Source organism: Zerene cesonia, chromosome 2 (genome assembly GCF_012273895.1).
Source record: "Zerene cesonia ecotype Mississippi chromosome 2, Zerene_cesonia_1.1, whole genome shotgun sequence".
NCBI lineage: Eukaryota > Metazoa > Arthropoda > Insecta > Lepidoptera > Pieridae > Zerene > Zerene cesonia.
In genome coordinates, this window is record NC_052103.1 from 2,662,008 (window position 1) to 2,685,725 (window position 23,718).

The 23,718-nt window shown below is 34.1% G+C and overlaps 1 protein-coding gene across 8 annotated transcripts in view; it reads left to right on the plus strand.

Annotated features, from left to right (window-relative positions):
* Positions 1-23,718, plus strand: part of LOC119832769 (T-box transcription factor TBX3-like) — an 89,268-nt gene that overhangs the window by 14,249 nt on the left and 51,301 nt on the right. For 5 of the 8 annotated variants that reach the window (XM_038356545.1, XM_038356521.1, XM_038356538.1 and 2 more), the window contains exons 2-3: positions 17,648-17,761; positions 19,947-20,100. In XM_038356545.1, the coding sequence (XP_038212473.1) occupies positions 17,648-17,761; positions 19,947-20,100 (268 nt within the window). Of the gene's footprint in view, positions 1-17,647; positions 17,762-18,924; positions 19,039-19,946; positions 20,101-23,718 lie in introns of all 8 variants that reach the window. The other 3 variants (XM_038356578.1, XM_038356529.1, XM_038356570.1) reach the window with 1 other exon arrangement.

Genomic DNA, 23,718 nt, shown 5'->3' on the forward strand with positions numbered 1-23,718 from the left:
CAAATCTTCCAACTTGAAATATGCTTCTACTGCGAATTTCCATGTCGCGTAGTTGTCTCGTCCTACGAGTCTATCAATATGAAACGGATTGTGGCCTGTATTAGACATTTTCTTTGTTTATTTCACAATTGATCATAAAATTTTCTGAACCACGCCGCCAGAGTTGAGGTTAACCGGCAAACTCAATACACATCAATCGGATTTTGATTTTGTTCCAACTGCATTTATACTTCAATCAACCACGCTCTGCTACCATGATGATTTTTGGATGTGGATGATTAAATTAAACTGATTTAGAATCCGATGAAAATAGATATTTATTGAGTAAGATTTTACACTTGCGTACATCAACCACAGATCACAAAAAGGAAAGAAGGAATCAATGTTGCCAACTTAACAGTTACAATTAAAAAAAAAGAAACTAAAGGTTGCGTTCTCAAATACCAACACTCCCTTCTGAACGCAAACCCATTTTACTTATACAAAACAAATGTTTCTTATATACCAACAAGTTCTATAGATAGGTACTTCCACCAGATACTTATAGGGTCACACAGAACTTAGCGTCAAATAAGAGACATTACGTTACAAACATAAAGAAGGTACCTACTATATACAACACAGTACTTAAAAAAATGTTAACAAAGTAGATTCTATTAAAAAACTAGTTTTTTAACACAAAAAGTACTACCTAATATATCCGCTACATATCCATAAGCTACACCGTACTCTCATCAGAGCACTATGACAAAGATAATGAACCTCACGTACACCACAAAATCAGTTATAATCAGCCTCAGTACAATTAAAAAAAAAAATCTCGCAGAATTTGAAAAAGGAACACAACAGCTGCATCGAGACGCGCACAATAGTGATTGAGCTTAGTGCTTCGTAGCTCCACGTACAGTTGACGTTGCCAATAATTCAGTTGAGCCCTTAAACATTGATTGACGACGGACCCTCTGGTTTACGAGGGCTTAATTAGCACGACACGGGTGACTCGTCTCCATAAAACTGCAACTCGATGCCAATTGCATTTGTTTTTGTAACGCGCTTTTGTAAAGCTATTTTTGTATGAATTTTCTGCTGTTCGATTGCTGTTTTCGATTGTCTTTTTTTTTTAATGAGCGCCGCGGTGGACTTGAATTTGGAATAAGTTTGTATACCTATTGATGTATTATTTAACGAATGTTTTAAAATTTAGATATTATTAATTAAATAATTAAATAGTACGTACTTTTGTATTGTTTGTACATATATATAATAAAATTCTAATTTATTCTATTAAAATAGTTTTAATAGGTAAGTATATCTTATAAGATAGTCACGAAATTCACAGTAATTAATGAAAATTTTATAGGTAAAAAAATGTTCATATTTAAAAATGTCTTGTCATATATGGAATAAAAAACCTCGGAGACGAAAATACGAACAAACTAAAATAAAAGGACAGCGAAATTTCTTGACGAATGCAAAGGCTAATGTGGCGTTAAGGTTTAGTATCTTTTTACATTGGAAAGTGTCTGGTTTTTGAACGCATACGAATTTAGTACGTAATAGTATTGAATTTATATGACATTTTGTAATAGAAAAATTCATGAAGGATATAATTTATTTTCTATTTAACTTTATTTATATTAAATTTAAATCGATACGCAATGTATAATTATTGATACAATTTTAATTAGGCTTTGAAAGAAGAAATCGACCCTTTAGCTATTCATATTCCACACTAATTAATAAGCATTAAGTTGCGAACCTAAGAATATTCCTATAAAAATGATTAAAGTAACTAATAACATAATACATATATTTATGAGAAGCTACCAATTTTTATTTCCTTAAAATTAAAAATTTCACGATAAATAATATTAAATACGAGAGAACACAAGCAGGCATTTAATTAACAGCCGTTACTTTATCGCGCTCATGAATCACATTCTGATATCCACATCGCAGTAACAGAGCTGAGTACTTGAGAAGAAGGCGCTCATTGCTATCATGGTGACCTTAACAAACTCGACTATCTAAGGTTTTCTATTAGACCGCTATCGGCTGACTCCAAGGTCGAGTATAAAGGAGCCTACATGATCCGAAAGGAATGTTTGTTTCAATCAGTTGCGATAGTGTCCACTTAAAAAGCGGTAAAATTTAATGATTTATAGCCGAGATAGTGTTATGAGTTATGGCATTGGCGCCCATTATAGATTTTGGTATGTTTTATTGTCCGTTTACGAGTTTCGGCGTTTGTTTTATGTGTTTAGGGAAATATGTTGACGGTAAATTACGTGTTATGGCCGTTTAATTATTGCTTTGTGTTTGTGTGTGCTCACATAAATTTGTGTGGAATTTACTGAGCGGTTTTTGTTGAGATGTGAATATTGTTTGTAAGTATGTTTGCATTAGGTAGTGATTGTAATTGAAATATGAATACAATTTTAACTATGAGCTAAAATATCGAAGCTATGATATAAAACATATTCATCAATTAACTGGCATTAAAAACTTTATTTTTACTAATTTCTTTTAGATCTTTTAGTATCGTTATGCAAATATCTATATTTCCTTTTCCATTATAACTTTCAATCCCTACTAATATTATAAATGCGAAAGTAACTCTGTCTGTCTGTCTGTCTGTTACGCTTTCACGCTTAAACCAGTGAACCGATTTTGATAAAATTTGGTATGAAGATAGAACTGATCTTGGGAAAGGACATAGGATACTTTTTATTGCGAAAAAAGGGTAGAAAGGGTTGAAAGAGGGGATGAATATTTGTATGATATGATAATTCGTTATTGTAAAACCGATTTTGATGAAACTTGGTATGAAGATGGAGCTAAACGAAAGAACAAACCATACTTTTTAATGCGAAAAAAAAAACTCCTTACCATGTCGCACGATATAAGCGGGCGAAGCCGCGGGCGAAAAGCTAGTTGATAATAATAAGAACCTTCTCTAGAAGCTTATGTTATTTGAAACAAATCGCTGGTACTTATTTAATTCTGCCATATTTTTAAGTAGTTTTTGTGTAAGCATAAAATATCTCAACATTTTCGATCATATATTAAATTATAATTACTTATATCGAACTAAAATAATTTTATTTGGCCGTTTAAAGTGAGTCAAAGTCGCGCCTAAATGAGTCGTTTACAAACGTACAAACATACAAGTGAAGCTAATAAAAAGTGTGTAATACACATGTAACACGAAGATGCTAGCCAGATACCGTAATGTAGTCCATATCTGCGTTAATCAAGTTCACATTACTTAGATAATATCAGTGCCTAGGTCTTCTTAGAGCATTGAAGAATACTTGATGAACCTAACTCGAATGTTTAAGTGAGTTACACAAAATATACGTTAGTTTGCAGAGATTTTATCAGTGTTTGTAAGGACGATTTGTTTAATGTAAATACTGAGAAATTTTGAAAGAATAGAAAAAAATTGATCACGAGGCAGGATTCGAACCTGCGTTTCTTGCCTAACCGTAGCAACGCCTAACCTCTCGGCCACCCGTGATCCTTGAGGTTGACCCGTGAGGTTCGAATCCTGCCTCGTGATCAAATTTTTTCTATTCTTTCAAAATTTCTCATTTATAAAGCATATCAATGCTATAAAACTAAAAATTAAATTTAATGTAAATGCTCATTTATTTTGTATTTAGCGTAATGGTTAAAATATTTCTATATCTAGAAAGGTATGTTTGCCTTAGCTAGGTAATCTATGTAAATACGATATATGTTTTAATGAGGTTTTTTTTATAAATATTTCATCTCTATCTCTATCTAGGTCACTCATTTATCCAAGCTGTTTTGCATGGCACGGCGAACATCGGCATTAAATATACGCGTAAATACAGACAATTAAAACCTTGACAAAATTCACAATAAATGTCCAGGATATACTATGCGTAATACGGCCTTGTCGCCCGAAACGGACGAGCGGACACCCAGACTTCGCGACTCCTAGAACTAATAAAAATTGCTAATGTTAAGGAAATCAGATCTCGCTATGGTAATGAGCGACTCTGTATTCGATTACCGTATCGTTCGTTACAGTTTGGACTGTCCGAAATGTAGAAATACGAGGCGTTGATGGACGAAGTGTCGTGATAGGAATATGCTTGGTGACCCGGACGCGGCTCTGGAGGGTAACGGTTCCTAGTAGTTGTAGACGAAGATAATATAATTACACATGTCTAAGAGCACTAGCTGTTAATAGGCAAATACAATAATTAGAAATCTTAAGCTTCTTATAACAGTTTGAAGTCTGAAAGTGCGTATAGTGAAATCCCGTGTCCCCTAGTGGGGTATGGGGCAGATGATGTACATCCGTTCACTGATCGATTTTCTTTAGGGACAAGTAGGTGATCAGCCTTCTGTGTCCTGCCAGACCGAGACATTTTTTTGTGCGTCCCCACCGGGAATTGAACCCCTCGGTTCTACGCTCACGCGTTAACCACTGTACCAAGGAGGCGGTCATAAAGTGCGTAGGGATCTGGAATGCTTTATAACAGCTTTGGTTTTTAGTTGATAATGAAAAGAATGGATTCTCACACAAATTCGTAGCTTTTTTTATTTATCGCATAAATATAATGTTTTCCTATAACTTAGTTGTTTTATATATTGCTAATACACAATCTTAATCACCATTGAACAGATAAATAAAGACAACTTATAAATGCATATTCCTATACTCTAATTGGAAAATTCCAGATATTGAATATAAACTTTATTACTATTAACACAATGTGCTATTAATAGGTTATAAATCGGGTGTAGTAACGCATATAAAATTTGCAAATAACCCTCCATCAAAACCGACACACACGCTCCACTATTCAATTCAGTCAGTAACTACATAGTAATGAGTGATGAAGCAACACCGTCTAAAGAATCATTCAAATCAGTAGCCGCAATGCAATTGTTTACAATTTCGTTGTTTTTGCTCGCTTGGAAGCAGTCAAACAAATCATTTTATATCGCGTGCGCTTAAACGCTTAAGTAAAATATTGGTTCACGATGCGAGTGCCAATATCATGTTATATGTTTATTATATTCGATTTTAATACGCGTTCGCATGATATTTGCATGCTGATTGTTAGGTAGACTGCTATTAAAGAATTAATGCGTCGTTTTGTACGTAAGTCTTTATGTAAGGCGTTATTAACGTTGCAAATTGCACTACTAAATAGCGAATATTCAATGTGTGAAGTTAATGTATGTTGATGGCGCTAAAAATAGACATCACCTGCTTATTTGGGTGACGTTGCAATCATGTAGACGAAAATTTCAAATTTATGCGCATAAAATTCAGTGGAACCTGTGGAATTATTGGTGAATGTGTTGTGTAAGGCAAATAAGTATTGACTGTAAAAAAGGCGCAATGTTATCGCATAAAAATAGTTTTACTATACGTACAAGGCTGTATGTAGCTTGGGCAGCTCTTCTTTATCCTTTCTCTGCTTCAAAACAGTACATAATAAAAATATATTTTGCTTATGATCGAGTGTTTGCATAGAAGTATCAAATGCTGAGATCAATTTGTAGTAGAAAAAAAATAAATACGAGTATAAAATGATACGAGTCTATATGCATAAAATGAACAAAGAATTATTGAAAGCATTCTTCATCAAACAACCATATAATATTCATTGCAAGAAGCTTTACTTCCATGCATCAAAGAAATATGAATTTGACGCCATTTATTCTAATAATTTGACATAGCCAAGCTCACTGTACCTAGAAAAATCAAGCAAACCGTCTCAAGTTAAAATCAACCAAGCTGTTTGTTTCTAGGAAATCTACCTTCACACATAGGTACACTAAAAACATAACCCCACTTACACACAGTGGGGTAAAAAGTGCAACACGGTTCCACATAACTGCGTACTGTTACAGAATTCTCACCATGACGATCAGTACACTGGCACGGATGATTATAATCATATTGAATAAACAAAGATGTAAATAGTATTTAGAAATTAAAAACTTTTTAACGGATTTTAAACGCGATTTATTCATTATATACACATACACTTTACAGCGAGTGTGGTCACGTGGAGACTCCCCTCCCCTCCCCTTCGAAACGTTGGGTTAATAATATATTGAATAAATCGCGTTTAAAATCCGTTAAAAAGTTTTAATTTCTAAACGTATAATACTCGCGTAAAATCAAACACAAGAAAATACTAAGTAAATAGTAGCTTTGATATACGCTAATTTTCATTATCAACTATCAATACACGTGACGTGGGGTCCAATTAGGTTTTTTCGGCTTTTTTCTCACACGCCACTCGCCCCATTCATATGCAAGTCATCTATCTCGAACATACGTGGAATGATTATCCACTATTTTGAGAATCGGAACCAGGTCTAAACAAATTAGCAGTAAAGTCTCAAGGTCCCAGGGTTCTGGTAAAAACGTAAATAGAATGATTTAATTGTTTTGATTTTTGACGCCAATTGTTTCGTTTTGCGTTCACTCGTTATGGACATGCTGCTTTTTGTTGGGTTTTATAACCGTCTTCAATATTATTTGCAAAATGTAGGTTCAATCTTGCACGAGTATGTATTTCAATAGTATATTACTGCTAAGTTTTTGAAAAGCACAGGACCAGTTCAGAACTTCCCCTGAATTGAAGCACTGGGGTAAATCAGGGCAATTATTTCATGTAAATTTAAGATAATTATTTAAATGCACTTTCAGACCAAGAAGATAGGTACACTGTACTCCTTATTTATTATTGTCCACCAACTAACTAAATAACATGATGTTTATCCTACCGATGAGAATCGTACAGTACGTAGTATAAAAAAAGGTCTGCTTTCTCTGTCTGTCCCTATGTCACTATGCATGCTTAAATCTTTAAAACTACGCAACGGATTTTGATGGGGTGTTTTTAATAGATATTGTGATGCAAGAGGTAGATTTATATGTATAACATCTATCAAACTACTATAAATAATAAAAAAAAATCTAAATTGGTAATATTATTTTCAAGAAAAATGGCTACTGTGTGTGATTTTGTACGTACTATAAGTTTCACAGAAGACAGTATCCCTGGCTACGCTCCGACTCACAAAAACTGCCAGCCACTCATAAGTTCATGTTGCGAGTTGCGGTGCATTCCGCCGTCCTCTGCCCGATTCTCAAATACCTACAAGGCTATATAGGGTGTTTGTAATTTTAAACGTATATTTTTATTGAAATATGAAAACAAATCTCATAATATTATGTAATAAATGGCATAGATTTTTATAATAAACACATTAGTATTTAATAAATATATCATAAACAATTTAATGACGATATATTTTATAGGATACAGTAAATATTGATCGATTGCTTATTAATGATGACATGTCGTATATTTTATACTGCTGTAAAATTTTTATATAAATAAATATGACCAATAACATTCTGATTCAACGAGATCAATATCGAATTGATATTGAATGGAAATTTGATGTCTTTAATATATTATATAAAATATTATATGCCGTATCCTTTGGCAAGTTCAATTAAAGACCCTAAAATAGCACACCCTGTATAAAAATAACAAGCTAACTACGTCTATTTAATCTTCGATGACGTTTAACAGGAATCCTGACGTAAATATGATGGAAATTCAAAAAAGTCGCAGCAACAGCCTCTAGAAGGTTCTCCATACGGTGGCGCCGTCCTCAAATTCCCTGGCAGGCGCGATGCCGCGATAGGAAAGCTATATGTATTATGTATAACAAATGGGAGACATCCAAAATAAAACGAACGGGAGCCCTTATATTCGGCCCTGAGCCTCTGGTCCGTTAGGGCTGCCAATGATTGGAAAGTGGACATTGAACATGTGGGATGTTGCTGTAAAAATGTTATAGTCTGTATTCAGTTTCAAAGAGAAAGTTCGTTATATTAAAATTTTCTTTTTCAGAAAATGTCTGTATGATTTTCAAGTAGCAACCTACCTACCACTCAATGACGAAATAGTGTGTAAATATTACGAACGACGAAATACTTAGTAGTGTTATTTTATTATATATTTAGTTTAATAGAATATAGGTTACATCAATTTTAGAATACGTATATAAATAACTAAGCAAGTGGCAACCCTAGAATCCTCTGGTCCCCACGTGGATACATTCTCGACATTTCATCGTTGCAAGAACAAGCCGCCATCTTTTTTTTCTCCCATTCGGCTCGCGACGTTACTGATTTCTGGATATCACCAATAGATATTTTAAATTGAATGTCCACGCATAATATTTGATGGATAACATTTTTTACGTAAACAGTCTGGTGAGAGATAAAATTTTCGGTTTTAAAGTCGGTAATGAGAGTTGGAAAGGCACTACCCATATTTTCTACTAACTACTAATCAGAAATAATCTAGATTTTTATTTTGTTTAAGAAATTGTTCTACGTGTGTATCTCTCTGTTTATCCTACATAACAATTGACCATCTTCAGCTCGCGCTATAAATTTCCGACTTGTAATATTTCCAGAAGATTATATTGCAAAGCATGTTACGCTGTATATAGAGAAAGTTCTTACATTAGCAGAATTAATAAACATAGTTCTTATCCTAAATCAAACTAAATCAAAGGCCTGATGTATCATTAACGAAATCAATCATTAGAAAGCCCAATCGTGACGATCAAATTAATTATATAAACACATATCCATATAATAAAACCTCTAAATCGTGATCCACTTTCCTGAGGTTTTACGATCAAAACCATTACCTTACCAAGTATTTCGTAACCAATAATTAGAAAGCCTAAACGATGGGACCAAATTAATTATGCATCACGCGGTCAAAAATCGGCAGTAGGTACGTACAACTATAAAAGCTTAGTCGTTATCAGAGGTTCCCAAGGTCGTTTTACGACTAAATTAATTACATAAAACCCTAATCGATGCATTTACAAAAGCGGAACACGTAAGACGTCGCAACAGGAATGTATATCACCTTTTTGGCTAATTGTTTACTTTCCAGTCCGTAATTAACGCTCCTTCGGTAATTAAATTAGATTTCTCTTTGTTAAGACGTGCGTGGTAGATTATTGAGGGATCATGTGGAACTGTGTGGTGAAATGGCATCCGTTTATGGGCTTGAATGTTCATTCTCTTTTACTATTTCTTTGGTAGTTAAGTTTATTTATTTTATTGTTATTGATTTTCTTTTGAAGAGGATGTATCGGACATAAATAGTTGGAATATAGAATAATTGTTCATAGCAGGATAATTATGATAATGAGTTCATACAAATTATGTTATCAAATCGATATAATATGTGTCTATAAATAACTTATTTTCTCCACACACAAACATAAATACAAGTGATTGGTGGAATCACCAAACAAAAATTTCGAAGTATCGGCGAAACGGATTGGGTCCATTTGAATAATTATTCATTCGTTATCGCAGGATCTATCCCCGCGAAGTGACGTGCTACAAGCCTACATGACATCGACATCGAGTCCGCTCCGAAATCGAGTCATAAACACGACTCGATTGCCACCGCTCGATCAAACGGGCCGCGTTTTTGTCCAATCGATTTTTTTATCGATTACTAGCTGCGCCCCGCGGTTTCGTCCGCGTAAGTCCGTATCCCGTAGGAATATCGAGATAAAAAGTTGCCTATATGTTATTCCAGTTGTCCAGCTATCTACGTACCAAATTTCATTGCAATCGGTTCAGTGGTTTTTGCGTGAAAGAGCAACAAACACACACACATCCTTAAAAACTTTCGCATTTTATAATATTAGTAGGAATAGGATAGTAGGATTATTGATCACTTTTTAAACGGGGATAATTGTCCATTTCGCTCGGACGACTTCTGTTGCTTGTTGGGGTTGTATGATGTGTATTTTTTATAAACTTCATCTATTATTAAATTGTCACTAAGTAGATGTTAAAAGGGAATCATATTCTGAATTGAATTATAGCAAAAACTGTTATAATTCATCTTATTGTTGATTTATAGTTGAGATTAATTGTTTTAAATGCGATGGTTTTTTTTTTGTTTGTTTGACAAGTGTTCATACCGTAACGGATTAACCGATTGGTATTATTTTCTGTTTAATTGGTAGGTTGTCACCATTGGGATGGTTACTAAGAAGACGGGATTTTAAGCCGAATTATTAAATGTTTTACCTTAAATATTTGAATAAACATTGCAAAAAGCAGGTTATAAGTGACAGTCATATAACGCTAAATATAAATTTTTATTTCAAAACGGTTCTTACAAAATTTGTTTCACAAGTACCCACCTAATGAACACAGTAAAACGTTGATAAAGCATTCATTTTTCAGTATATTCAACGTAATATTATTTAAACTACTCCATTGATTGTACGCTACGTTAAAAGGCTTAACTAGCCCACCCCGAGGTGGCGCCGAGCGACCTTACCGCTGGTTATCTGTATCTAGAACAGAAATGCGTGGAGTCGCTTTTAATAAATTACTTCTGTATGTATGTATATGTTTCGTGTTAAAAGGAGAGCGTAAATTGTAAGGTTTAAGGAACTATGACTGTTATTATTATTATTTTTCTGTATTTATCACTAAAATGAATAGTTTTTGTATTTGACATTCACACCAGTTTTTAATTGCATTATTTATTACACAGAATTCAATAGACAAACACAAAAGGAAAAGGACCAAACTTTAAAAATAATACAAAAAAGTAAATTTGTAAACATTCACCTTTGTAAACTCTTACAGAACTAAGTAAAACCTATCATCAAAAAAATGTACTATCAACATCGTCTCCACGCCTTTCCCGGTCGCTTAGCCGGGCTACCGTCAAGCGGTACCCTTCGATAAGGGAGACGAGATGACATCGCTTTTTGTTAATCGTTATTTATAGCCTTTTTTATTTCGATTCTCTTACAAACCACCGCGTTTTGTCTCAAATCACAATCTGAGCGGCCTCTTTAATTTTCTAAACTTTTTCAAATTGTTTTTTTTTTTTTTTGTAAAAAGGTTGTATACCACAGGTTGTTGATATATGTAAGGGATAGTGATCATCACTGACAACTTGTAATTTTAGCGCGTCCATTGTTATTATTTTAGCTTGTGGAAGCAATAAATTAAGATTATTTTTTTTAATTATAATAAATTAAACGAATGATTGACAATTAATTGTAACATTTTTCCTACTGAATCTTGAATATCATGCTCAGACTATGATTTATTTAGCGCGTGCGCATGATTATTGTTTATTATAAATATATGAATAATATCAATATTCAATTAAATAACGTACTTATAGAAAGGACTCAAATGACTTATCCAATTTTAAACACTTTAACTCTTTTAGTTGTCCACACTATAATTTTCATTATTATACGTATACTTTGTTAACGCTAACGGCAAACATATAAATGGCAATCAGTTATAAATGAGTAGGTACTCGTATAATTATATCTCTTAAATAAATATAAAATTTAAAAGACTTAAAAGCATTGTATCTAATGAATGCAAACACCTGTCATGTTTGCCAATCGTCACCATAAACAATCCATAGACAATTGCATACAAACTGTAAAAAGGGAGCAATATCATAGACAAGCAAAGAGTCGTTTCGTTTAACATAATGTCGGATCGCATGTCGATATTGCCACTTCACGTGTAACCATGTTTGGTGTTAACATGTGAAAATTGCCAGTTTATCGTTCCTTGAAGTGTTTACATATACGAATTTAGAAAGAAAAAGTTCAGAACCTTAAAACAACCTTATATATACTCTACTACTACTTACTCTTAACTTCTATAGTTAGTTGCCTATAAAAGTCTTTTAAACAGTATTTGTTCTGCTAACGGTTACCTAACACTTTTACATTTAAAAGAACGTAGTTTTGCAGTTGTCGATTCACACAATAATGATTTTATACATTGCCCTAAAAGTTATTTCAAATTTTAGCTCAAATCAATTGACCTTTAAGTCGTGACATATAACCTTTTAAAGATAATTCTAGTACAATAAAGTTATTAAACAGATGAAATTAAACAAAACATGTTTACAGTTTCAACACTTTTGTTAATAAAAATTTACATACAAAATAAGGTTTATTTACTCTGAATTATGTCAAAATAATCCGAAAATTATATTAACATTTTTGGAAAGCCAGTTGAATGGTGTTGACTATAACACCATAGCTTAACTAAAGTATAATATAGAAACATTATGTACAATTTACTGCAAATTTAAACTCTGATTAATCATTCGTTATTTTTACGAAGTTTCTGAACAATTTTTAAAGAGAGTACTTATAAGTGGGATAATTTAAGTGCGTGTACGATTTAACCTTATTATACTAACAAAATATGAAAGATATAAATTCAAATGAACTCACAGCACGTGTTGCTACTTTCCAGTTTATCAGAGGTACCTTTTTTTATTAATTAGTCAGTGTGCGGTAGCTGACTGCTATATCTTTATTGTTGATCGCACCTCTATATTATTTTAAGAGACGTCCAATGTAAGATGGGACAACGTGTGGTATCTATTTAATTGTCAGTTATCTGATATTTTTATCTAATGGATATTTAGTCGTGGGTGTGTTGATATTTGGCAAAAAGTTGAGTGTACGTTAATTAAAATTAAAGTTATAATTTGTTCGCCTGGTTAGGGGAATTCTTCTCGAATATTCCAGTATTATTTTAAATTCGATTTTATTTTGCCATATTTATATCTTCAACTATCTAGTTGAAGATATCAGATAAAAAAATAGAAGGAGCAATAACGAAAAAAGTAATAGATCAATTACTTAACAATTAAAACGATTCCATAGAAATAGCTTAGTTGTGACTGAGATACCTTGCGTTAAATACGCATCAGTACACATAAGATCATTTATTATTACTATAAGTGAAATAAAGTCATCTTTACCGCTCATAAATATGGCCTACGTCAATATCCTGCTATGAGACAATTACCGAAAGCCACTAAACGCCCACATATACGATGCCAGTACTCTTTAACTCCGCGCCCACTGCGACCTTCGTGTGACTAATTTACTGCTCCATTTTATTAAATTTATCACGCGTATTTTTTTCCTTTTTCGACATGTGACGACTGACGGTGCCTCGTCGTGTTTACGAAGAATTTAATGTTCTACATCGCTACGACATATTTAAATATCGCTTTGTTGTTATTATTGTGACATTCGGATATACGTCTTTAAGGCGCTTTTTCTTGTTAGTATCTTTAATACATAGAAATATTTATATTACAGATATTATATAAGTGCTTACAACACTTCATAAAAAGACACAATCCTATATGAACAATGCAATCAAAAATAATGTTAAAACCCTCGCTAAATATAACAAAATATACTTTAATTCCGACGCCAAATGTTAAAAAATAGTTCTTTAGGCAGATAAATTACATTTAATTAACGATTTTTATCCTTCGCAATTATTAATGAATTGAAAACTAATAATTAATACACATTATGCTTAAACCTTGAGCAATGCAGTATCAAAAAAACACATTTTATGCAAGTACACGCACAAAATATTGAATAAAAAGCAAACGTATGTGTGTACAGGACACGAAGCACTGCATAATGCGAACAAACATATTTCATTACAAAATAACACGTAGGAAGGAGCAATTATATCGCTCCATTCTGATGTTTATTTCATATTTTTAAATGCTATCAAGTGTTAATCGTAAATACGAATTTAACATTTACTCAACCGTCCATTATGCGTTTTTTTTTTCTCGAAAGGTGCCAACTTATAGCCAATAACTGTTATTAGTTGTTTAATGATCACCTCATACGTGTAGTTGTTTTTGCTTAGCTACAATTATAAACAAGATAGACGCTTCGACGTGTGACGCTATTAGGGGTGGATTACTCAAACGAGCGCAAGCGGTGTTTGCAATTTTCATTCATTTAAAATGTCGAAATTGCGTTATAATTAATGAAAGTTGCTATGAAGTTGGTTCTGTGATGTCAGTGGAATAATTATGAACGTTTTTGCAAGATTTACAAGCCCAACGAAGCATGAAAACATTAAACTAAATAGTTTGTATAACAATGCTTCATTTACATTATCTACATTACTGATTTTTAATATAAATGTAATACGATTATGCATTTCAGAATTATTTATTGGAACCTGCGAGTGACTATGAGGGATGTTTTTAACCTAACTTAAAAGGAATAAGGTTAATGATTAATAATTTAATTATATAATGTTTAGTTATAGCTTAACTAACTGTATCATGTGGCTTCACTCGCATGTTAGTCGGCTTAAATGTAGTCTATGTGTTAACCCAGACTATAAACTATATCTTTACCAAAATTCGTTCTCAACAGAGTTTTTACGTGAAAGAGTAACAAACATCCACACATTCTTACAAACTTTCGCATTTATAATATTAGCAGGATAGTAGGATTTACTCGCGTATTCTCTGACAATGCGAAGAGTCTAAGATTCCCACTAGCGTGGGGAGACACTGCCGCCTCTTTCGCGTGAAAAGCCTCGTCGATGAGACAAGTCTCACGGTGTTCTAAATTGCTGGTTAAACATCGTTTAGTTAGAAGCGAGTTGTATGTTTCTTTACATAATTAATGTTGAATTACTGCATATTTTATGTAAAAGTTCACAACCATGATCGAAATAAGACAAGTTTATATATTTTTTTCTACAATCTTAAATCCGTACGTATTTATTGTACTTACTCTTAACGAGCCAACACAGCTAAATATCTATATAATACTAGCCTCGACTTACCTAGGTACAAAAGAGTTTCTGAAATGGATTTAGTGTAATTACCCTGATTTCATAGATATGCTTACTCTTCAGAACAGGTCTTATACAGTCTCCAAAGATCCAAAACCACCTACACTCAAGTAATATCTAAACTAATAAATACAAAAAGAAATTCTTTGATAATTGCAAGTTTAACAATAGTGCCACCGAGCCTCGTCAGAAGCCGCAGGAATGCGTCACCGTGTGAACAGATGTGCTCCCCCCCTCTCCTACCACCCTTCTAGTTTAAAAACACCACTAATATCCAAGTATATGTATCTTAAAGTATATCAAGAGCATATTTTTAATGGTGTTTGACCAAAAATATGATTGTTTAGTGATAATTTTGTATGAAATTTGCAAGAATCAACCGACTTCAAAAAAACGAAGTTATCAATTCGACTGCTAAAACAACTGCTCGCAATAAAATTATGAATACAGTCTTGTAGTCGTAATTGTTATTTTTGTTAGGAAAATTTATTTAAATACAACTAAAATAGATGCATTTTGATACGTTAAGCATTTAAAGCGTGACTGAGTAACAAACTCAAAGAATGTCACCTTATAAGGGCCCTAGTGCACTCGTGTCGCCTATTGTACGAACAGCGAACTCAGCTATTAAATACCGTAATAGGAAAATAGGCTTTAACGTGGAAAAAACAAGTTTCAAAATCGCCTACGTATAAGTGACGCAACTGAACTTAGGTCAAAATTTGTAGGTGAAGATCGATGCGGTTGGAACCTTTCTAGGTTATATTTTATTTAACTAGATATGAAACGACTTAAACAACTCGCTAGAATGGTTAAAGTAGTCTCAGAATAATCGAAATTATTAATCTTATTATATAAATAATATAGCAATAAGAATGTTCTGGATTTTTCTAGATTTCAATATTAGCAACTGCCTTTATAAAATCATTTAAGACGTGTTAACAATTATAAGTAGACCTATGATTGACGTTACGGCGAAGCGAAATCAAATACCCAGCTAAACTTGACACCTCCAAGCATAACCAATTACTAGAGCTCTCAGCTCACCTTGCTAGCCGAGAAAATACTCATTTAATAGGGTTGCCATTAAGAAAAAGGAATTAAATTAAATGTTATAATAGACATTAAATTAATAGAAATTTTAAAATAGAAGAAGCTAGGGATGATGACTTCATATCACTTTATCAAATAGGGCGTAAAACAAATAAAATCACAGTCAACTATTATAAAAAATCTTTTTTGTATTAACAGACAGATTTACATCAATTAATTTTACAACAACAGTTAAGATTTGTCATTTTTATCTATCTACAACTATATCTTACTCCTTCCCATGTAAATTAACGCTACAGAAAACACAACAGCGCCAACCCTAGTTCAGCACGCAGGGCTAATGTGTAAGGGCTCAAGCGAAGCTGGCAGAACGCTGTATTGTGTTACTTGACGCGGTGCGGTTGCAGTTTTTGTTACCGTCACTATACCTACCTACCAGCTCTGCCCTTCGACATGATTCACTTAATATCATTATAATTTCTGCATTTGAAATTACTAGCGAAATGTTACGCGCGTTTTTTTCTAACGATGATTTTATTTCGAACTAGCTGCGCCCCGCGGTTTCACCCGCGTAAGTCCGTATCGCGTAGGAATATCGGTATAAAAAGTTGCCTATATGGTATTCCAGTTGTTCAACTATCTACGTACCAAATTTCATTGCAATCGGTTCTGTAGTTTTTGCTTGAAAGAGCAACAATCACACACACATCCTTACAAACTTTCGCATTTATAATATTAGTAGGATACAGAGTAACTAACATTAGATTAATAATTACAATTTGATAAAATTATAGAAATTAATATACCATTGCGTAAAACTATTGATTTGACCCTAACCATAGGAGACGTTTTTCTAGCTAGATGTTTTTAATATAGTTCGCAATTACAAAAAAGGTGCTATATCCACTTCAACGTTAATTACAAGAATGTTCTAATATCTTAAACAATTATGGGAATAAACTATCAGCAACAATGCGATAAAAGCAATTAAATAAATTTCTTACTAATTACAAATCTTATGAGACGACGTTGGTGGGTAAGTTCCTAGAACGGACCACCCGCTTTGTCTGATCCTGTTTTACGAACATGAATAATTTAGCTGTGCTTAAGTTGATAAATTAATTTCTAACATGTTCTAGAAGTTTTCATGCAAAACTGCATCACTCTTACTTTTACGGTTATAAGAATTTATATTTTCTCATCAACTCTGATCAATGGAACGTGTTTTCTATAAAGAAAATAGAAAACACTAAAAACAGTCACAATGAAATGTTATCTTTCGACATCTGTTCGTACGGGCATCCAAAGAATTCCTAGCATTCCATATTAAGATACGTATTTTATCAGAAATTATCTTACGCACTTTGTATTCCGCACATCGTTGTACACGGCACGACATTCATCAGCTTGTCGGCAAATCGCTCCGAGTCTTCATCACGTAATCGCTATAAATCAGACGTCTAATGAGCGTTAAACTCTGTTCACACTGACCACTAAAGATAATATCTCCACAGTAACTGCTGATACCATCGGTGGTCGACATCATCTATGGGCTTGACGAGTTTTTAAAACATGATTATGAGCGACAACAGCGATCATATACATAATTTTCGCTAATTCTGCCTTTTATATTATTGCACCATCCATATCTTTTATTCACGGCCGTATTTAATTTTTTATGACAACCTCTGATTCTCATTCTAATTAACCAAATGGATTTCAGTAATTAAAAAGATATTGATGGTGACTTTTGTAATATTATTTACTTTTACTTTCAGATTTTTGTTTACTTTAGAACGAAATAGGTTGCTATCTTTGAATTTACGTTTACAGACAAATGTTTCCACAAATGAAGTTCCGCGTTTCCGGATTGGACGCGAAAGCAAAATACATTCTCCTCCTGGACATCGTCGCAGCAGACGACTACCGATATAAGTTCCACAACAGGTAGAACATCATCCATCGCCTGTCTGACTTCATTGCCTCCACTGGTAACCGAGAATTCAGCTCCAATGGAACGCAGAATTGTCGGTCGACACGCTTAGGCTTGTGCTATAACCTTAACAACCCAAATGCCCACCCCACACACCGTTGATTCGAGATATTCCGACGTCACTTGCCAGTTTCACCATTTAGCTTGTGATTCTTCCCACATTGCGCTAGTTCCCACCGTTTTAGTTCCGATGTCATATTAATTGTAACTAATTTGTATCCACGTTAAAAAGGGCAACGACATTACGATTACAGCACTCGGAATCGGCCGGCGATTAAGGATTCAACGCGCATCCAACGGGTAATATCATTAAAATACTTTTGTCTCAAACGCCGCAGCGGTGACGTAAAAAGCGAGTAACTTCGAAGGTGAGAAATAGCGAGTAGACGTAGATCTTTCGAATCCCTGAGGTCAATGGTAAACTTTCGAGATGTATCTTGATATCGAATTCGACCGTGTGTATTGTTAAATTCTTGATAACAAGATTAGATACGGCGATCTTTACGTTCGACTGCGTTCGATGTCTTGTATCAAAACAACCGCTGCGCTGGATTGGCAACATCAAGATGCGACCGATAAACTTCAATAATAATCGTTAATTAATACGAACCGAACATTCCAGTTGAAATTTTGATAGTGAGCCAGTTGTAAAGCGATAAATTGTCGCCGACAAAGGCGGTCGTCTAGCGCCGGTAATATAACATTAAATAATTCATTAAAATAATTTAATCTCTCACTATAGTACATCAATAAATCACTTCATTTAGACTCATATTTGTCTGCTTAGATCTGAATAAAATGTATAAGCAAATTAACTATAAATACCGGAAAATTGCACGTTCAGAGTTAAATAACTACACTTTCGTCGTTTAGTAAAAATTGTATGAGTAAAAGTCGAGGTGTGCATCCGTAATACTATGAAACGACCCGAATCGTTTATGTAAATGCGTCTAATTAGTGCGGAACAAGATCACAAGCTAAAACGGTCGTTTCTTGGGAGCAAATGAACACAAAAAGTGAAACTAGTTCAGCGGCATGTCTCACAATCGACGTGATGTCAAATCGTTGTCGCAAAGAACGAGTCCCAATCCATGTTTTTCTCTCGTATTGCTTACAGACGTATGTTTCCTGCCTACAAAGTTCGCGTTTCTGGTCTTGATAAAAAAGCAAAATACATTTTGCTAATGGACATCGTAGCTGCCGACGATTGCAGATACAAATTCCACAACAGGTATAAATAAAGATGTGATGATGGAATTAAATTAAAATAAGAAAATTAATCATACATAAAGTGTTATATGAGAGCCCCGATGGCTCATCTTATTTTAATGTAATTCGTGGATATAAAAACGATGAGGCAAGAAGCATGCGTATGTATCGATGTGAAGATAGGGATCTGCGTGAATCTATCGACAACAAAGCTAACGAACGCTAGACCTGTGTTTTTGCCATTCTTTACTCCGCTAACGAGCCGGATGTTCTTGGAAGAAACGTTGGTGTACATGGTATGACCCAATTTTGAATCCAATCACGTACTGTTGGTCAATTTATGAATCGTAATTGTCGTTCCCCAGCACTGATTTATCTCGGCAGCATATTTTCCGTTCTACGCAGATCTCCTTTCATTCACGTTGCTTTTTTAACCCATTGTCACACGTAGTGCTAAGTGTAATGGCGCTTTTATCACCATTTATCGTCTTGTGTTTTTCGTATGTAGTACTAAAATATCTTCCTTAATGACTAACCCGTGCTTACAATGCATGTTCGCTTTCGGTATAGACGAAGCAAGATTTCAATTAATTAAATATTTTCACGCTTTAATAAGTCTCTGACTGAGGTTATATGTATATTGTTTATAACGTCATAACATTCATAATTTATGCGGCCACCTGTCTTGGTGCCATGTGTTCGTTTTAATTAAAAAATAATTGTGCTTTCATTAGTAAATACCTAATTACGTTTGATTATTTATGAAGTTTGATAAATTTTAATATATGTTAATGTTAGATTCTAATGTTTTGTAAAACGGATCCCTATGATCTTTATTTGGTTGATTGTGACCAATGAATTGATTACCTGTTTGTCTTCTAGTTTGTGTGATATAAAAAATGTTCTACATGTATTCTTTTCTTTCCGGAGCCGGTGGATGGTAGCCGGTAAAGCGGACCCTGAAATGCCCAAGAGGATGTACATCCACCCCGACTCCCCCTCGACAGGAGAGCAGTGGATGCAGAAGGTTGTCTCCTTCCACAAGCTGAAGTTGACGAACAACATCAGTGACAAGCACGGTTTCGTGAGTACCATCTTTATTTAAAATCACCAACTGCACCTTATTCAAAATAATCTTATAATTTAATTCAAAATCGCAAATAAGTAATCTCCTGACATAATTTTCAATGCGCCCATAAAAATCGACGGTAATTGTCTTAATAATAATATATTCGGCATTAAGTTCGAATTCGAATTCGTGTCCCGAAATGTGAGCAGGTCATTAGGAGACCTTGTACAGAACTAATCAATTTTATTTGTGTTTATAATCACCCGGAGAATCGTTCACGTCAACGCGACGACAAATGAAGGGCAATATTTAATACCCATCACGGAATATCCAAAAAAAGCTAACATCGCCCGTTTTTTTGTTCGACGCAAAAACTTTTATAATGTGGGTGATATTATAATTAAAAAGGTTCGTGGGTTGGTTTGTGTCGCCGGCCAGCGGGGGTCCATTGTGTCTGCCACGGTTATTATCGCTATTTACTCTAACCAGTCATCCACTTCGCCATTTAGTAGCTCTCAATGGATTATCCAGACACCGGGCTTTTTTGTGAACGAGGCTGTTCGCTCGTGCAAATTGTGATTATGTGAACTATCTTGAACGGGCTCCGCATTCAGCGTCATAACACTAACGAATGCTGAATGCAACTAAACACTTAATCTTCAATAGAAAGGCCGTCGATTAGAAATTCTAATGAATTCTACGATTTATCAAAGAACCAGTTTGATGAAACGTGTTCTTGTTAATTGCTACACTTAATTATAACTTTTTTCGTTAATTTATATACAAACACGGCCTATTACGGAAACTAGACAAAGCGCTACCTGCGATGGCGGCACCTGTCAATTTTAAAGGAACCAATTTGCGAATAATTAAAATTATATCTTATGTTAGCAGCCCGCCCTGTCCGTGTCCGAGTTTTTTTTAATTATTTCCGTTTTTTAGGACGCAATTCCTGGATTATTAATAAATTTTATTTACAGTTTTCGAAATACTGTTAAAAACATAACAACTCCATTGCATCGTAAACGACAGACAAACCAATGAACACCGTTTCCAATTTATAGCATTGATTAGTATGACTTGGCTTGTAGGCGTATATTAAATTAGATATTATGAGATGTAAGTATCTTAAAGTAAGAGTTAAAAAAACTACTATGACATAAAAATAAAAAATTGATTAGAATTTTTAGCATATACAGATTTCACATAAACAAACATACCCGTTGAAAGATTACTACATAGAAAACCAAATTTATTTTTACAAAATTTATTCTGCATGCATAATTCCAAGCGCTTTTGTTATAGAATATCATTGATATAATTATAGATATATTAGATTTAATATATTGTCACCTCGGGATTTGAATTACTAGATTTACTATATGGATAGATTTTTCTTATTCGCCAAAATAGTATTATATTCAGAAATAGTTTTCTAAGTTGTAATAAATTAAAATCAACCTATTAATTTTACACACACACACACACACACGCCGTATAAAGCAGCAAATTTAATTTTATCTCAGAAAATTACACGGAGACCAGAATGTATAAATATCAATTTCATACCGCTCCCGAAAACGAAAGTCGGCTAACATTTTCACCTGACTGCGTTTACATGACCGCGATCCAATCATAGATAATTTTTTTTTCTAATTCCACCGATGAGCGTTTGTTTTTTTCACTGTCAAGTCTTTTGTCTTTGACGAGGGACTGGCTGGTAATTGAAATAACGACCGTCCCCGTTCGGTATGCGAGGAATTTTGACATCAGCTGGCTGCTTATTTATTTTTATATCGATATATCGATATAAATCTATTAATTAAAGTCCAGCATTAACGCAATACATAGAGTTATTATTTCTTTTAACCTCGATTATTATTTTCATCAAAAATCACGCTCTATTGTCTATGAGATACAGATAACATAAAATACAAGAAAAAAATAACATACACAACGTTCTTTGTACACTTCACAATTGTTTTAGCATAGTTTATACCCTATACCTTTCACCTTTCTTTGATCTTTAACGATATTAGGTACGTTTAACGAACAGGTAGAGATCCCGAGATTTGTTTGTTTTTTGTCCGCCTTTCGTGTCCGACATGCCGATTTTTGTACGCTTGTCAATTTTTCATATTGATATTATCGGCGATGTTAACATGCATTCAATTTGTTTTTTTTTTTTTCTTTCTTTGTTAATTTTACTATCGTCTAAATAAAATAAACAAAGATAGTAAATATTTCTGCCGTATAGTACTTCCATTGTTGTTTTGTCTGAAAGAATTTATTAGTAATTATATAATATTGTTAATTTGAAATCATTATAATTCATTATAATGTCTTAGGCCTTTTTTGAAAAAAAAAACATCCATCGCTTCACATCGCCAACAGCGCTTAATTGTCACATAAAAGACTTGAGCGCCTCGCCGCTTTTTATCCCCATAAAATTATTTAATGACCCACTCTTAATAAAAGGAATAATTATAACTTATCATAATACTTTGTCAAGATTTAAGAAGATGGATATAAAACGTTTCGAATTTCAAGCAAATTATTTCAAAATGTCTACCATTTAAATTTATATTCCCTCCTAAAATGAAAACCAACGCTGTTACACTAAAACTGTCTAACCTTATCAGTTGTTAGTTTACAAACTTTAAGACTTATAGTGCACCCAAACCATAACGTAGCGAGATATTTTTTACAAACCTAAAGGATATTTTGCTTGGATTTGAAGTGGGTGGCGCAAAAACAATCATGCTCACGTCGATACAAAGGAACGTGTATTAGCAACAAACAGGCATTGTACACACTCGCGTTCCGATGTCCCGATGTTCACTAATCGTGGCCTTGTGTGCCGTTTTTGCAAACCAAAACATCTTGAGCACTTTACAATAGCTCCGTCCGCCGCCGGGGGTGTATTCTCAACTCCAACGTCAAAGATGACGAAAAGCGCCGTCTGCCCGTTTTAATTGTGAGGGGCTAATCCGCAACCGGCGTCTTTCGAGCATCTAATTCATTTCAAGTAGCGCATTGTGTTTCGGAAGCCGCATCTTCCCACTGAATACAGCTGCCACGGAACGCCGAATCGAGTGTATAATAGCGGTTTGTAAACGTAACGTTTCATAAGTATTCCTTATTAATTTGAATACGACTCACCTTGACAACTGAGGGTCGACTTTCCTGCGCGTTACAAAATGTTCCAAACTTTCTTACGCAATTCTGAAAGTTTTACACGGGTTTGATAAATAAATAGCAGCTCGATTACAAAGGCCGACGAACCGGTGCGCTTGCTTGAGCAGGAAAGGGCATATGTTCGATAATTTATATACAGTTATTGATCAAAAGGTGCTGTCCTTTGGGAGGCATCGAGGCATCCAGGAGATCGGTGAGCCCCTCTCAAATTGTTGTCTATTAAACGAGGGTGATAAAATCTTTCCTATACGAAGCCATCTCGGCCTTATCGGTTCGATTGCCGATGGGGTTAGTCGAATAATGGATTAATTATCGAGCGCCGTGGTTGTGGTTTTAGAATAGGGATCCGTGTGTGTAGGAATGACTGACAATATTGTTTCATATTTAGGAAGCCTATTTTTGCGGTTTTACTGTTATAGTGGAACATGTGAAATG